The sequence below is a fragment of the Mus pahari genome, chromosome 13 (genome assembly GCF_900095145.1).
Source record: "Mus pahari chromosome 13, PAHARI_EIJ_v1.1, whole genome shotgun sequence".
Lineage (NCBI taxonomy): Eukaryota > Metazoa > Chordata > Mammalia > Rodentia > Muridae > Mus > Mus pahari.
This window is the reverse complement of record NC_034602.1, coordinates 24,176,255-24,192,432: the sequence shown is the minus strand read 5'-3', so window position 1 is coordinate 24,192,432 and position 16,178 is coordinate 24,176,255. Positions and strand designations below refer to the sequence as shown.

The 16,178-nt window shown below is 50.4% G+C and overlaps 1 protein-coding gene across 3 annotated transcripts in view; it reads right to left on the bottom strand.

The window, feature by feature from the left end:
- The window catches only part of Emid1 (EMI domain containing 1), a 45,553-nt gene that overhangs the window by 15,859 nt on the left and 13,516 nt on the right, over positions 1-16,178 (bottom strand). For all 3 annotated transcript variants that reach the window (XM_029545240.1, XM_021211037.1, XM_029545242.1), the window contains exons 4-12: positions 13,122-13,199; positions 12,102-12,163; positions 9,372-9,492; positions 8,986-9,072; positions 8,125-8,271; positions 7,144-7,242; positions 6,963-7,015; positions 6,523-6,585; positions 6,376-6,420 (exon numbers count right to left, since the gene is read on the bottom strand). In XM_029545240.1, the coding sequence (XP_029401100.1) occupies positions 6,376-6,420; positions 6,523-6,585; positions 6,963-7,015; positions 7,144-7,242; positions 8,125-8,271; positions 8,986-9,072; positions 9,372-9,492; positions 12,102-12,163; positions 13,122-13,199 (755 nt within the window). The remainder of the gene's footprint in view (positions 1-6,375; positions 6,421-6,522; positions 6,586-6,962; positions 7,016-7,143; positions 7,243-8,124; positions 8,272-8,985; positions 9,073-9,371; positions 9,493-12,101; positions 12,164-13,121; positions 13,200-16,178) is intronic.

Here is a 16,178-nt window from a genome sequence, read left to right as displayed (position 1 = left end):
AAAAAAAAAAAAAAAAAAAAAAAAAAAAAAAAAGAGTATAAGAAGGAATTGTGGTGATTCCTTTTAGAAGCACAGAGAATAATTCATAATTCATTTCTTTCTTGAGTGCTGGGAGTTTGACCTGTATGGATATTCTCATGTGTACTGTATAGGGATAATCACCTGTCCAGAAAACAAAAACAAGAAAATCTGGTGGCCAATAAGCTGAGGCAGAATTAGAAGGTGGGATATCCAGCAGAGAGAGGAGAGAAGTGGGGAGGGCACAGGGGAAGGAGGGGGGGAGGGGGAAGAGAGAGGAACTCTGGGAAATACTCAGACGGGAAGATTTACCACCCCAACTCTGAGGAAATTGGACACATGAAGCTGAATTGAGGTAACCAGCCAGACGGCAGACATAGAATGGTATCAATAGGATAACTGAGCTAGCCGGGAACAAGCCTAGCTTAAGAACTAGGCATTAATTCTTAAATAAATAAGCATCCGAGTCCTTATTCAGGAACTGGGGTACGGGCGGAAAAGCCGGTGGCTACGTTAACCCAAGCACTCAGGCATGCTGAAGCCTGAGCTCTACCACTGACCACCAGCCCAGGGCGCTGCCTGCCTCTGCCTGTGAGCGCTGGGATCGAAGAAAAAAAGGTATCCGGGTGGATTTCTGTGGGTTGAGGACTAGCCTGCTCTACATAGCAAGTTCTAGAACTTCCAAGGCTACACAGAGAGACCCTGTCTCAAAATAAAAAGAAAGAAAGAAAGAAAGAAAGAAAGAAAAGAGAGAGAGAGAGAGAGAGAGAGAGAGAGAGAGAGAGAGAGAGAGAAGGACCCCTCTTACCATTGTTTTTCAACACAGTACTTACTGGGAGTCCTAGCCAATACATTAAAACAAAATGAAATAGGGGCTGGAGAGATGGCTCAATGGTTAAGAGCACTGACTGCTCTTCTGAAGGTCCTGAGTTCAAATCCCAGTAAACACATGGTGGCTCACAACCATCCATAATGAGATCTGATACCCTCTTCTGGTGTGTCTGAAGACAGCTACAAGTGTACTTAGATATAATAAATAAATAAATCAAAAAAAAAAAAAAAAACCAAAAAAAAAAAAAAAGACAAGAAGAAATACAAAGTATATGGATTTGGCAAACAATTATTTTTGCACACGACTTGATTTATCTATGTAGAAAATCTTGAAATAACTGTAAAGTGATTTATCTTATTTTTTATTATCTTGTTTAAAGGAGCCCTAGTTGCTAGCAACTGGCCTTTGAAAATTCTTAGAACTGCTTGACCCTATGACCTACCTTCTCTGGGAACAGAAGAGGATCTAGAAAAGCCAGGAGAGGCTGAGAAACGAGGTTGACAGGGTTGGAGAAGAGAAGGCGCTGGTGCAGAAAGAGACTGAGTAGACTGGGTAGGGTTAGGGAGAGAAGATGCCAGGGTGAGACGAGAAGACCATTGAGCCAGAGGAGATATTGTTAGGAGACAGGAAAAGAACCCACAAAGTAGTGAAGACCAGCCTCAACTAACAAAAATGTTCCTGGAATTAGTAAGTTATTACAGCAAGAAGACACGTTAGTACATAGAAGCTCATGAAAGCCAGCAGTGAGCAGCTGGAATTTGAAATTAAAATATATAATATATATATTACTATTGTCCAGAGTGGTGGCACATGGCTTTAGTCTCAAGCCCTTGGGATGCAAAGGCGGCAATGTCTCTGTCAGTTAAGAACTAGCCTGGCCTATGCAACCTTGACATCCAGGGCTACATGGGAAGACCCTGTCTCAAGAAAGCAGCAGCAGCAGCAACAAAATAAAATAGTTAGAAGACCTGAATAGCACACTCACAATGAACGAAGGCAAAGGAACACATGAACACACCACAGTCAGTGTCACCCCGGAACTGCACAGTAAAACGGCAGTGAGGTCATCACAGCAAACACCAGGCTAGGTAATCCCAGCACTCGGGAGGCTGAGGCAGGACAACCTCAGTGGGAGGATAGTCTGGACAAACCAAACCAAACCAAACCAAGCCAAACCAAGCACCACTAACAAAACACCTTGCCAATGAATCAGTCCTGCACACCTATCAGAATGGCCGAAACATCCAATGACAATACCATGAAGATGAAGCTCCCTCATGCTGTGAGGACTTTGTGGTTTGAGTGAGATCCACCCCCGTAGGGTCGCTAGTTAGGGGAACTGTTTGGGAAGGACTGGGGGGGTGGCCGTTTTGGAGCAGATGTGGTCTTGTTGGAGGAGGCGTGCCACTGGGGTGGGCTTTGAGGTTTCAGAAGCCCACAGCAGGCCTAGTGTCTCTCTCTGCCTGCTGCCCGTGGATCAGAATGTAAAGCTCTCAGCGACTGCTCCAGCACCATGCCTGCCTGCTGCTACGTTCCCCACCACGACGACGGATTAACTCTCTGAAACTGTTAGCAAGTCCTCAATGAAATGCTTTCTCTTTTAAATTGTCTTGGTCATGTCTCCTCACAGAAATAGAACAAGACAGAAGGCAGAGTGGTACAGCCACTTTGCAAGACAGAAGGCAGAGTGGTACGGCCACTTTGCAAGACACTTTGGTAGCTTCTCTGATCTTTTCAGCACGGTCTTCTGCATCCCATGCTGGTGTCGAAATCACTGTGAAGCTGGGAATGACCGTGAACTTTTGATCCTCCTGCCTCCACTACTCTGCCAAGTGCAGGGATTATAGGTGTTTACTCCCATGTGTGTGTGTGTGTGTGTGTGTGTGTGTGTGTGTCCTGTGAGGCATCCCTCTGCCTGTGAAGGTCAAAGAGACTTCCACAAAACTCCCCCTGTACACTGTTCCTGTGCCTGTTTACAGATGATCAGTAGAAATGCCCAGTGGGAATAAAACTTTACATATTCAGGAATCTCAGTGAACCCAAAGCAGATTAGACACAGAGAGTGTCATACCTAGCCACATCACAGCCATGAGCTATTGACTAAGGCTGCGGAGAACATCTTAAAAGTGCAACACACACACACACACACACACACAGGCACAAACACACAGGAGTGGGGTGGGGAATAGTGACAATTTATTTCTCATGAGAAACTATATGAACAAGAAGGTCATAGAGCAATATTTTTAAAGTAGGACAAGATGATAAAGTTGCCAACAAGCACTTTTATATTTAGTAAACTATCTTTAAACAACTAAGCTGTAATAAAGAGTATCTTAGCCAGGCGTAATGGTGCACACCTTTAATGCCAGTGCTTGGGGAGGCAGAGACAGACAGATCTCTGTAAGTCCGAGGCCAGCCTGGTCTACAGAGTGAGCTCCAGGACAGCCAGAGGTACATAGTGAGACCTTGTAAGGTATCTTACTGCTGATTGATTGGTTAAAAAAAGTTCTTATTTTATGCTAATGAATGTTAATTTATGTTAATATACATGCAGCGCCCATGGAGACTAGAAAGAAGGGCCTGGATTCCCTAGAACTGGAATTACAGATGGTTGTAACCATGTGGTGCTGGGAGCCAAGTCCAGATCCTACGCAAGAACAGCAAATGATCTTAACTGCCAAGACACTTCTCCAGTCTGGTCTCAAACTCTTGAACCTTCTGCCTCATAGCCTCTCATGTGTTGGGAATGCATTTGCCTGCTGCCTGCTTGCCTGCTTGCCTGTTTGCCTGCCTGCCTGCTGCCTGCTGCCTGCTGCCTGCTGCCTGCCTGCTTGCCTGCTTGCCTGCTGCCTGCTTGGCTGCTTGCCTGCCTGCCTGCCTGCCTGTTTGCTTGCCTGCTTGCCTGCCTGCCTGCTCCCTGCTGCCTGCTTGCTTGCTTGCCTGCTGGCCTGCTGCTTGCTTGCTTGCCTGCTGCCTGCCTGCTTGCTTGCTTGATTACAAAGCTGTGAATTGGATTTAGGGTCTCACAGATGCTAGACAAGAGCTCTAACCCTGATCAGCACAACCATCCCCTAAACATAGTTTCTAATAAACTACTGTGAGACTTGTACAATGGGAAGAGCTAAAGGATGTTCTTTAGGCTAAAACGAAATAATATTGGAGAGTATACTGGTTAGCTTTCATTGTCAATGTGACAAACTCTTAGAAGCACCTGGGAAGACAGACCCTCAGCTGAGGAACTGCCTCCATCAGATTGGCCTGTGGCATGTCTGGGGCGGGGCAGGGGGAGATGTTTGATTGTTGATTGATATAGGAGGGCCCAGCCCACGGTGGGCGGAGTCTCCCCTAAGCAGGTGCTCTAGGATATATAAGAAAGCTGGCATGTTCATGAGCACGTCCTGGAGAAACCAAACCAGTGAGTCCTATTTCTCTATGGTCTCTGCATTCCTGAGTGATGGACTGGAACCTCTAAGGCAAATACCCTTTCCTTTCCCAGGCTGTTTTTGGTTATGATGTGAATTGCAGCCACAGAGCATTAGCTAGGACAGACAGAAATCTGGATCTTCAGAAATGTATAGTACTAGAAATGATATATACATGAGCAAATTTAAAAGGCTACAGTTATCCCTCTGTATTCATGTGGAATTAATTGTCCTGTGGGCACCAAAACCCATGGGGGTTCAAATCCCTCCATAAAAGGCTTAGTCTTTGTATATAACTTGTAGTGTATAGAGAAGTGTCCGTCAGCCTCCAGATTCTTTAGTATACTAATGCAAAGGCTCTGTACGGTTGCTGCTGTACAGCTTGAGAACTAATGCTGAGACCTGGGCCTCAGCTGGTGGTGGTGGTGGTACATGCCTGGAATGGCAGTTCTGTGGAGTGCTGACAGCTTTGAAATATTCACTGTATTATTATTTACTTGTTCTGCCTTTGATGCAGGCTCACACTCCATAGCCCAGGCTGATCACTCATTTTCTAACTTACTCAGGCTGACTGAGACACAAAGTGATTCCCCATCCTCCACCTGCCAAGTCCTGGAATTACAGGCATGAGCCGCCATGTCATTTTAGATGCTGTTAACTATGTCTACGAAAAGGAAAGCATTCCGCGCAGTGGTGGTGCACACCTTTAATCCCAGAACTCCGCAGGCAGAGGCAGGGCGATCTCTGTGAGTTCGAGGCCAGCCTGGTCTACAGTTCCAGGACAGCCAGGGCTACAAAGAGAAAACCTGTCTGGAAAAAACAAAACAAAAAAAAAAACAAACAAACAAAAAAAAGAAATCTGCCTGCCAGCCGGGCGTGGTGGCACACGCACATGCCTTTAATCCCAGCACTCGGGAGGAAACCGCCTGCCTCTGCCTTTCAAATTCTGGGATTAAAGTCATGCTCAAACCTGGTTCAAACCACACTTTTTCAAGTCACAGTTACAGAATGTACAGTGTTTAAATTTGTATCTTTTTTTTCTTTTTTTTTTTTTTTTTTAAGCAACTGACTTTAAGAGATGACAATGACATGGTAGTGATGATGGTGGTGGTGGTGGTGGTGGTGGTGGTGATGGTGACGGTGGTACTGGCCTGAGGATGTAGTTTAACAATTGATCACTTGCCAATGCATGCAGCCCAATACCCTGGGCTCAATTCTCAGCATTCTCACAAAAGTGCTGTGGGGCTTATAACACAGAGCAGTGATAGCATAAGAGGATGGGAATGAACACCATGCATTTAACATGCACACAAGCCCACGGCATGCACCCACGGTTGGTATAGCACGTGAAGCATCCTGTTAACTCAGGTAAAATGTGAGGAGGGAAGGACAATGTTGTCCTCAGCAACCGTGAAAACCAACACAAAAAGCTGTTAGTGGGTGCAGTGGACCCCAGAGCACTCAGGAGCAGAGCAAAGGCAAGAAAAGGGACTGGAAAAGTCTGGATAAACAGACACCGACTGCAGACAGCAGGCTCACACAGAAAGCTGCTAATAAATGAAAATATCAATGAACTGAACAGCAGACTCTGAAAAACGCAAGGCTCGTGTTGCGGACAAGAGATGCAGTTTAAATACAGGGACACCAACATACATAGACAGCGCATCGCTTTGCTGGCGTGGTTCCTTCAATAGCAAGCAACGCAGAGTTCAAGGTGAGTATTCTAGAGATATAAATATTAATTCCACAGAGGCAAAGGCAACACTGAAATCCTAAACATGAACCTGCTTAGTAACAAAGACTCAAAACACACGGAGCCAAAGTTGGCTATACTAGAGAGAGAAACGGGCAATTCTTCATTCAGAGATGGAGAATGAAAAAGAAAAATACAGAGTCCAAGAGGCAGAAAGAAACAGATGCAAAGCCACATGCAGACAGACTGACAGAAAGGGATGGACAATGGCTCCCAGCAATGGGGAGCAATGACAGAAGGGAGCTGCCCTGAATCACACATGAAGGGCTGGGTGTTCCAGGTTCAGGAACCCGGGCTGCTGGGGTCTTGGAGGGGTGGGCATGGGGCGGGGGCACTGCATCACTTACCGGAACCCCCATCAAACCCTGGGGGCCAGGTTCCCCAGGCAGTCCCTGTATCAGAGAAGGGAAAAGAATTAAATCGGCTGGTGAGAGCTGTCATCCAGCACCCCGGACTCCCCAGAATCCCCCACATGAGGTGATCCATGCACTCACTCTCTCTCCCTTCTCTCCTGGGTGGCCAGAGGTTCCTTTGGGTCCAGAAGGGCCTGGGGTTCCCTGAACAATAAGACAGAGAGAGGCTCAGCCTTGTGCTGCGGTAGGCAGGACAGGGTAGACAGGGGACAGGGGCGGACTGAGGAAATGGTGAGGGAGGCTCAGCGTGGGCCGGGCATCACCATATGCGCAGCACACAGCATGCAGGTCAGCCTGTTAAAGAGGTCTGCAGCAGATGTCCTCACCCTGTGTGCTGGCTGCAGCCTGGAGAATTCCCCCTTTACTTGGCCTCAAGGGATAATACTACTTCTTGTTGGGTGAACTGAGTTAAGAAGATTTATGGGGAGTACTTTGCATATCAAAGTACTGACTCAACGCATGGCTGAGCAGATGGGTGAATAGAGTTATACATGGGTGGAAGAACTTGGATAATGACTTACCATGTGTCCAGGACTCCCAGGGGCACCCGTGGGGCCAGGAAGTCCAGGAGGACCTGAATAAAACACAATGTCTTCAGGAACAGAGAGGACCACAAGGCTAAGAAGTTCCCTATCAATTGTCTCCGAATAGCCCTGCCCTACCATGTTGCTTCCTACCATCCCCCACCTGGACTCAACTTACCCATCGGCCCTGGGGGGCCTGGAGGACCTGGGGGCCCAGCGGGTCCTTGGGGCCAGTGGCTGCCCGTCTCAGTGAAGGTATTAGACAGCAGTGGATCCCCTGGGAGGGAAAGACAGTGAATGTGTCGAGCTGGGGAAGCCGGGCAGTCGGGCATCACCTGCTGGTCCTGCAGGAGAGTCTGGCGCACACCGTGTCAGGTACAGAGAGGAAGGGAGAGCTGCATGCGCGCTTGCTGCTTGCGTTCTACCTCTGCCGCAGTCTAGCTGGCTACATCCAGAAAGGTTCCCTCCTTGGCTGACCCTGTTCTGTCACCCGCTGAGAGGGATAATAGTGAAAGCTGCCTTTACCAACTGCCTACAAATCTCAGGCTTGTCTGCACAGGGGATCTTGGGGTCCAAGAGACCGGCAATGCTGCCATCCACACGACAGGAACAAGGACAATGAGGTTTGGGGCAAAATTAAAATAAAATAAAATAAAAAAATGATGATGTTGGAATAAATGATGTAATGAGAGAATGGATGAAGGAGCGGGGTCCAGTTATTCATCAAACGTCAGAATCGGATGGGGTGGAAACTCTAGCAGCCTGAGGGTAGGCTGGGTCAGGCTTCCTGAGGGGGAGGCCTGGGATCCACTCTGCTGCTCAGCTGGGGGAGGGAACTGGAACCACCCTAAGCAACAGGGCCAGGGCTGTGGCCTTGGGAGCTCTGAGCTGTCTTGAGGTTAAGCCTTGAGCTTCCCAGCATTCTGAGGGCTGGAGTGAGTGCAGCCCGCTCTGAGGCTTGGGGAGGGCCTAATGCCAGGTGGGTCTGAAGCCACGCCCCCTCTCCCCAGTGTGTGGCACATGGATTTCCTCTCCAGCCTCAGGGTCCTTCCTCTGTGAACAGCTGGGTGACAACTGGGCAAGCTAGACACACACCTGACACCTGACAGATGGCTTCATTCGCCCCACCTCAAACCTCTGGGACTCCAGGGGGACTTACCATGCAGGGAGACCTGGGCATAGGGTGGCCCAACAGGGGCTGGCGGCCCTGGAGGTCCAGGTGGACCTGGAGGCCCTGGAAGTCCCATCTTTCCAGGGATTCCTGCAGCTCCTGTCTGGCCAGGGCGTCCTGGGGGTCCCTGTGGGCCTGCAGCAAGAACAGGGACTAGTGGACACATGGGAGGTGGGGACAAGGACGTCTGGGGCAGTGGATACAAAGGCTCTGAAGTGCACAGGCCTGTCCTCCTGGCCATTTGTGACAGGAAAGAACACAGCATCGTGCTCGCCATCTCTACCAAGTTATTCTGGCTTCTGTCTACAGGTTCCCAGACCTCCCAGTTCCTCCACAGAACCCTGGTTAGAGGGGTTAGACACTGATGTTCCTTGCCTGTCTAGCTATCTGCCATCACGGAGTTAGACTAGCTTCACTCCACCCAGTGCCTAGCTCAGGGTCGACTGAGAGAAGTATATGAGCCAAGTTGACCGAGATGTTTCATAGCCCAGGCATGAACAGGCACACAGGAGGGCTGGTGAGCAGAGGGGCCAGGCGTGTGGCTCAGGCCTGTCCACCTCGACTGTGCCAATTTGGGGAAGGCAGCCTCTGAGGGATCCCTACAGAAGCTGGAGAGAGCCAGCTTGGGGCTCCGGGGTGGGGGGCTCAGATGCGGGGTGCGCACCTTTAATCCTACCACTTGGGAAGCTGAGAAAGGCAGATCTCTGAGTTCAAGGTCAGCTTGCTCTACACAGCAAGCTCCAGGCCAGCCAAGACTTCACAGTGAGACCCTGTCTCAACCAAACCAAAACAACCAAACAACATAATACAAAAAGAAGCCTAGGAGGCGCTCACTCTGGGCTCACTCACCTGGCGGGCCTCTAATCCTCACCGGGCTCTGGCTGTTGGTGTCTCCCTTGGGGCCAGTGGGCCCAGGAAGCCCCCAAGAAAGTCTATCTGCAGAGTAAAGAACATGCCCTTGGTCTCTGTGGGTTCCATTTGACCCCCGACTCTGTCCTGGTCCCTCAGCCTCTACTCTCTTGAGGTAGCCACACACCTCCTCACATTCCCACTCGCTCCTAGCAAACCCTGAGTGAGGGGCTAGGCAGGGGGCAGCATCCCTGCTGGGCTTGGGAGGGAAGACCCCAGAGTCCCCTCCCTGAACTAGAAGTGCTGCATTCCCAGGTGTCTCCCGTCAAGTCCACTCGAGAGTCTACAGAATCGCATGGAGGTATGTACCCTCCTCTATCCCTTACCCTGCAAGCTTCCATCTCCAGGGCTGCCCTGGGCAGCTGGGGAGCCCCAGAGCAGGGCAGAGTCGTCAGGGGTGGCTGGGACTGAGGGCACTGTCTGCTCTGTCACACTCAGCACCGCCACCTGTGCAGGAAGAGGAAGACAGAGGTGGGGCAGACACCAGGACACTGAGGACAGTCCAGCCAGGAGGCTTTGGCCCCAGGGGTCCAGAGGCCCAAGGAGCCAGCAGGATCCAGCTGTGATTGGAGACCTGAGCTTACAGGGGTCCAGAATGTCATCAGAAGTGACCTTTTCAAGACAGACAATTCATGATTTGCACCGTGGAACAGTCAGCCATTCCGCACTGCTGCTGCCACCCAAGTGAGCTCTGTGATCATGGGATCTGCTGGCCACAATTGCATGCTGCTGCTGGCAAAATTTCACGGGGGTGGGGTGGCAGAAGCTCTGTGTGTGTGTGTGTGTGTGTGTGTGTGTGTGTGTATGTGTGTATTTCTATTGTGTTTGCCAGTGTGTCTGCGTGTCTATGTGAATGTGTGTGTCTATGTAATATGTGTCTGTGCATCTGTGTGTGTATGTGTCTGTGTGAGTTTGAGTGTCTGTGTGTCTATATGTGTGTCTATGTGTGTGTGTGTCAGAGTGTGTGAGTGTGGGTATGTGTGTGTATGTGTGTGTATGAGTGTGTGTCTATGTGTATCAAAGTGTGTGAGTATGTCTATGTGTGTAAGAGTGTGTGAGTGTGTGTATGTGTGTGTATGAGTGTGTGTCTATGTGTATCAAAGTGTGTGAGTATGTCTATGTGTGTAAGAGTGTGTGAGTGTGTGTATGTGTGTGTATATGTGTGTGTGTAAGTGTATGTGTGTATATGCTGAAGATTGAACACACCGCCTCCTATATACCAAAAAAGTGCTATGCCACTGAGATTTTGTAGGGAAAACTGCAAGAGTCTGACACGCACACAGGGCCAAGGATTAAGATCCTGCAAGTTCTTGAAGCTCCTGACCAATGGTCAGGAAAAGGAAATATGGCCACCGACTGTGGTCTGTCTTCACAGCAGATGGTTTGTAATTATGTAACCGCTCCTTCAGGGATCTGACTTCCAGATTTCCCTAGGATAGTTAACACTTTACTAAACTTCCTCACATCTGATCAGGACAAGTTCCCAGAGGAGGGAACAGCAGAGCAAAGAGACAGTGTATATCCACGCATGCTCAGAAAACCTGGAGGAAAAAAGATTAAAAGAGAAGAACCAGTTAGAGACGGACCAGCAGGCAAAAGCTTCTACGGGCCAGACTAACAACCTGAGTTCAATTCCTGGAACCCACACAGTAAAACAGAAGAACACCCCAAATTGTCCTTTAGCCTCCACACATACACCATAGCCCTTGCATGCCACCAAACACAAATAAATATTTTTTTAAAAGGTGACAGCTCATGGCTGTAATCCCAGTTACTCAGGAGGTGGAGACAGGAGGATCTTGAGTTCAAGACCAGCCTGGACAACACAGAAATACACCACTTAAGAAGAAGAGTAAAAGTACCGGGCAGTGGTGGCACACGCCTTTAATCCCAGCACTCGGGAGGCAGAGGCAGGCGGATTTCTGAGTTCGAGGCCAGCCTGGTCTACAGAGTGAGTTCCAGGACAGCCAGGGCTACACAGAGAAACCCTGTCTCAAAAACAAAACAAAACAAAAACAACAACAACAACAACAAAAAAACAAAAAGAAGAAGAAAAAGAAGAAGAAAAAGAAGAAGAAGAAGAAGAGGAGGAGGAGGAGGAGGAGGAGGAGGAGGAGGAGGAGGAGTAAAGAAAAAGGATGGTTTTGTAGCTCAGTTGGCGAAGCGCTTGCCTAGCATGCAAGAAGCCCTGGGCTTGATCCTAACACCCCAGAAACCAGACATGGTGGTCTACACAGTAATCCTAGCAAGAAGCAGGTACAGGTAAAGTCATTCTCAGCTACGCAGCCAGTTTGAAGCCAGCCTGGGATACGTAAGGCCCTCTCAAAAAACAGAGGGGGCAGTGAGATGACTCAGTGGGCAGAGATCTGATTTGATTCCTCAGACTCAAGTGTTGGATGGGGAAAGCCCCTCCATGTACAATAAAAGGCTTTAAAAAGATAGGTGGTCTCTGAGTTAGGGACGGTCTGGTCTATAGAGTGAGTTTCAGGCCAGTCTGGGCCACACGGTGAGACCCTGCCTCAAAAGTTGCCAGTTTCCTCTCTGAGCCACGGTAGTCTCTGTAATTGGTTTTCTGGATTTCTGAGGTTTTTCTGATTCTACATTCAGAATCTTGTATATTGTCAGATTTTGTAATTTCAAAAACCCTTTTCCCTTGAGATGGCTTGAGATGTGTAATGGGCATTTTCGTTTTCAAACTGGAAGATGGTATGGATGGGCAGGATAAAGGACAAAGGGAGGAGGCAGGCAGGGACTGTCATTGCTCTGGGGATATGTCATGGCTTATCTCACTGAGACTGGGTCTCATGGGAGGGGACTTTAGGGCCTCCTGGAGGGGTGGTGCACCAGGCTATAGGACTACATCAGCTTCACGGGGAAAACCCTGAGGAGCAGAGGCCAGGGACCTGGATGGACACCAAGAGGGGGCTGGGCCAAGCTGCCGGAAAGCAGTCTGACCAACCCATGAGTTACCCTGAGGGTAGAAGTTCAAAGGATGGGCATGGAGGAGGTTTACAGGAAGGAGGGGGCTCAGGACAAGAGGGGGGCTGCTCACCCACCTTGGCCTCCAGCGCCTTCAGCCTCTCTGTCAGCTCAGACACTCTGCTGCAGTTGAGACAACCTGTGGGCAGGGGGAAGGCTTGACTAAGGCCAGAGGTTCTAGGTCCTCTGAGAGTCCTCAGCCTTGGGGAAAGGCAGGTAACCAATAACCCTAAATCTATGGGGCGCAGTGTGGGGCAGAGGTGCAGAGTCTGCAGCCCCAGATGGACAATACACCTGGGATTCCTTTCTCCTTGCACAGGCTCTGGGGTCCTGGTCCTAACCGTCTCAGCATCCAAATGATGCCAATCCCCGAGGCTACCGGCAGAAAATCCTGTTGTTTCCTATTGGGTAGGGGTTGGGCCTGAGCCTACCATCTCTGGGGACCAACGGACTACAGTTCGGATGCTACAGGCCTCACAGGTCACATTGGCTGTGCCACAGAGCCACGCTCCAGCTTCTCTGCCACTTATGGAACCTGCACAAACTGACTGCTCTGGTCCCCACTATAGCTGTGTGTGTTAACACAAACGCCACACAGGAAGCGCCTGAGTTTGTGACAAGGTACAGTGAGGCCGGCCTCAGCATATATAACCCACTCAGTTCAGATGACCCAGGCCCGGTGCTGCCCAATCCTGACTATGGCATCTTGGGCAGGGGCGGCCTCCACTTGACTCTTGGTTTCCTGTTATTGAATAGGCTCAACAAGGTATTCTGGGAGTTATGGGCAGCTATGAGGTTTGAAAACATCCAGCTTGGGCCTTAGGCACCCCAGAAAAGCAGAAAATTAGCACGGAGAGGAAATTGGGAAGCTGGACCTGTAACTACCCAAATCCAGCTGACTTGGGGTGGCTGGCCCAATTCAGAATCCCCTCTAAGTGCTTTCTCCACCTCCAGGCTGTCAGGGGACGAGGTAAAGCAGTGTTACCTTGACCCTTTACTGCTGGACCCAGCTGACTTCCAGGGACAATCACTACCTGCCCTGGTCCTACCCTAGATCCCCTCCAGCCCAGAGGTCCCCGGAGGCTGCCGCAGGACACCTGAGAAGGCTGTCGGCCTCACTGCCATCCGCCGCATGCTGCTGCCCGTCCACGTGGGTTCCAGGAGGCCAGGGGAGCCTGCAATGGAGGGATAGCGGGCTGAGTCTGTGACCTGAACGAGCCTTGCCTCCTTAGGCAGCCCTTTGTGCTACTGTTACCCCAGCATGGACTTCTCTGCTCCCCTTAATACCGAGAGAGGCGCTGGGAGGTCACACAGCAAGGAGGCAGGGACGAAGCAGCCTGCTTGATGGGGTGACCATCTGTGGGGCCATACAGAAGGCTGAAGGCTGCCCCAGTGACCCCAGCTAGTGACAGAGCTAAGAGTTTGGAGCTAACTGACAAGCTCAGCTTCCAGCTCTCTGTTTCCTGATCTGTGTGCTGATTTCTCTGGACCTGCCTACCGTCCAATCGGTAAAACAGCACAGCAAGGCCTGTTCTTGTTTGTCAAGGCCAGGAGAGGGTGATGCGTGCGAAGGGTCTACCGCGCATATACAGGGCTCAGGTACACAGCAGATGCTCAATAATGGCCCTGTGTTGGTCGCCATGCTTGCTCTTCATACCCTACTCGCTAAGAAAAGGTCAAAGTGACCACATTTTTAAATGAAAGCCAGAGGGAGGCTGGCTGCCTGTTCCAGGAGCCTACCCACTCCACACCAGCCTGCCCGGTCTGGTTTCACGGGCCTGGTTTTCCACACAGCTGGAGGGACTGGCTAGCCGAGCCAAGGGTGGATGGCGCAGCTGGAGGGGCTCTTCAGCCAACAGTGGTAACTGCCCTCCTCAGTCCCCCATGCCTGCCTTTTAAGGCCATGAAGTGCTATCCATAGGGGAGACAAGACCCAGATGAGGCACCAGCCTGGCTGCTTGGACATGGGCTGTGGGCTGAGGCAGGGAGCGAGAGGCGACCCAATCCAAACCAGACGGGTCTCTGGCCAGCCCCCAGCAGGGAGGCTGCCTGGCCCTGCTCCGGGTCCCAGTGTGCTCATGGAGTTTTGCTCGGGCTGGGCGACTTACCTAAGAGTTCCAGAGGCCTGCAACTTGCTCAGGTACAGGATAGAGAAATGGGGGTTTGCAGCCCTGGACAGGGGCAAGGATGGGGGGTGAGTGCGGTGCCTATGGAGGGAAGATTCCACTGTGGAGCAGGACTTGTGCCCAGTGGGTTCTGTGGTCCAGTACAGCTCTACAAGAGGTGGCTACTGCAGCTAACTTGTGTTCAGTGAGTGCACCTACGCGCGCGCACACACACACACACACACACACACACACACAAACACACACACATCTCAAGCACCCCCCACATATGTCTTATTTTGGTTTTGCCACTGTGAATGGGGACTATGCAGTTCTAACAGATGGGGACACGGTGCCCTCCCCTGGTCCCAGGAATAGCCCTGTGGATGGGCAAATAGAAAGCTCTCTGTTAGCCGGGCGTGGTGGCGCACGCCTTTAATCCCAGCACTCGGGAGGCAGAGGCAGGCGGATTTCTGAGTTCAAGGCCAGCCTGGTCTACAAAGTGAGTTCCGGGACAGCCAGGGCTAAATAGAGAAATCCTGTCTCGATACCCCCCCCCCAAAAAAAAATAGGAAGCTCTCTGCTTTCCTCCTGGGGAAAACCAAGGCGGAGAAATGATGTGCCTCTACCTCCCAAATGTCACGATTACAGGTGTGTACCACCAAGTCTAGCTTTATTTCTTTATTTTAGAGAAGGTTCTCCCTATGTAGCCCAGGCTGGCCTCAGACTTTTAATCCTCCTGCCTCAGCCTCCTTAGCGTTAGGATTAGCAGTGCATACCACCATCGCTAGCTTCTTCTTCCTTTTTCCCTCACAGCACTTTCTGTGTGTGCATGCCATCGAAGATGTACTGATTACAGCAGTTCCCAGATGACTGGCACTTGTCTGTCCCTTGACTTCAGCTCCTGTCGCACCAGGACAAGGACCTTGGCTAACTTGTACTTGCCAAGAAAAGACCTGCAGGCACCTTGATAAACCTTCTGTTGTGAGCACACTCACACACAGGCTAGCAAACCATACACTCCCTGGAAGCACATGAGCCGGCCAATCCATGCAGGTGACAGACACAGCGGCCCTGAGGCTCAGCACACAGATGCTCCCATGGCACACAGGGTGTCCTCGAGTTACTGACTTGTGGCTGGAAGTCATTTTCTGAAGAATTTGGTTTGGGATATTTAGCCAAGAGCCATTAAGAACTAGAAAAATGGCTGGCAGGGCTGGGGGGAGGGGCTCAGTTAGCAAAGTGGTCGCTGTGCAGAGTTCAAGTCTTAGCACCCATGTAAACCTGGCTGTGGTGTGCGTGCCTATAGTCCCTGTGCTGGAGATGTACAGACAGGAGGGAGGACTCGAGGCGTACGGCAGACCAGCCTAGCTGATTGCCGAGCTCCAGGGCCGGTGGGAGGAGGCCTTGTCTCAAAAGAAAATAGGGAGAGCAAGGGAGACACCTAATATCAAGCTCCAGCCTCTAGAAGTACACACCTGTGCTTGCCCACACATGTGTACACACACATACCCACACACGTGTCACATATACCCATGCATATACATATACACACACATGCATACATTATACACACGTGAAAACACACATATGCATGTACACATTGCATACATGCATGTACACACATGTATACATATATACACATACCTGGAGCAGCAGTACCCACAGAGTAGTTCAACATGATTGCGAATTTCAATTAGAAAGGGAAGTCTAGTTGGATACGGTGGTGTGGTGTACACCTGCACGTCTGTCATTTGGGAGGGTGAGGCAGGAAAGCCAGGAGTTTGAGGCCAGCCTGGTCTGAGAAGGCTCAGTGGCTGGAAGTGCCCACTGTTCTTTTAGAGGACTCCAGTGTGGTCCCCAGCATCACCCATATTGTTTGGCTCACAAGCCCCTATAACTGCAGCTCCACTGGATGCCTGCATTAACATATGCATGTATGTGCACATGCACGTGCGCACGCACACAGACACAGTCAGACAGACAGACAGACAGACAGACAGACAGACACACACACACACACACACACACACAGAGAGAGAGAGAGAG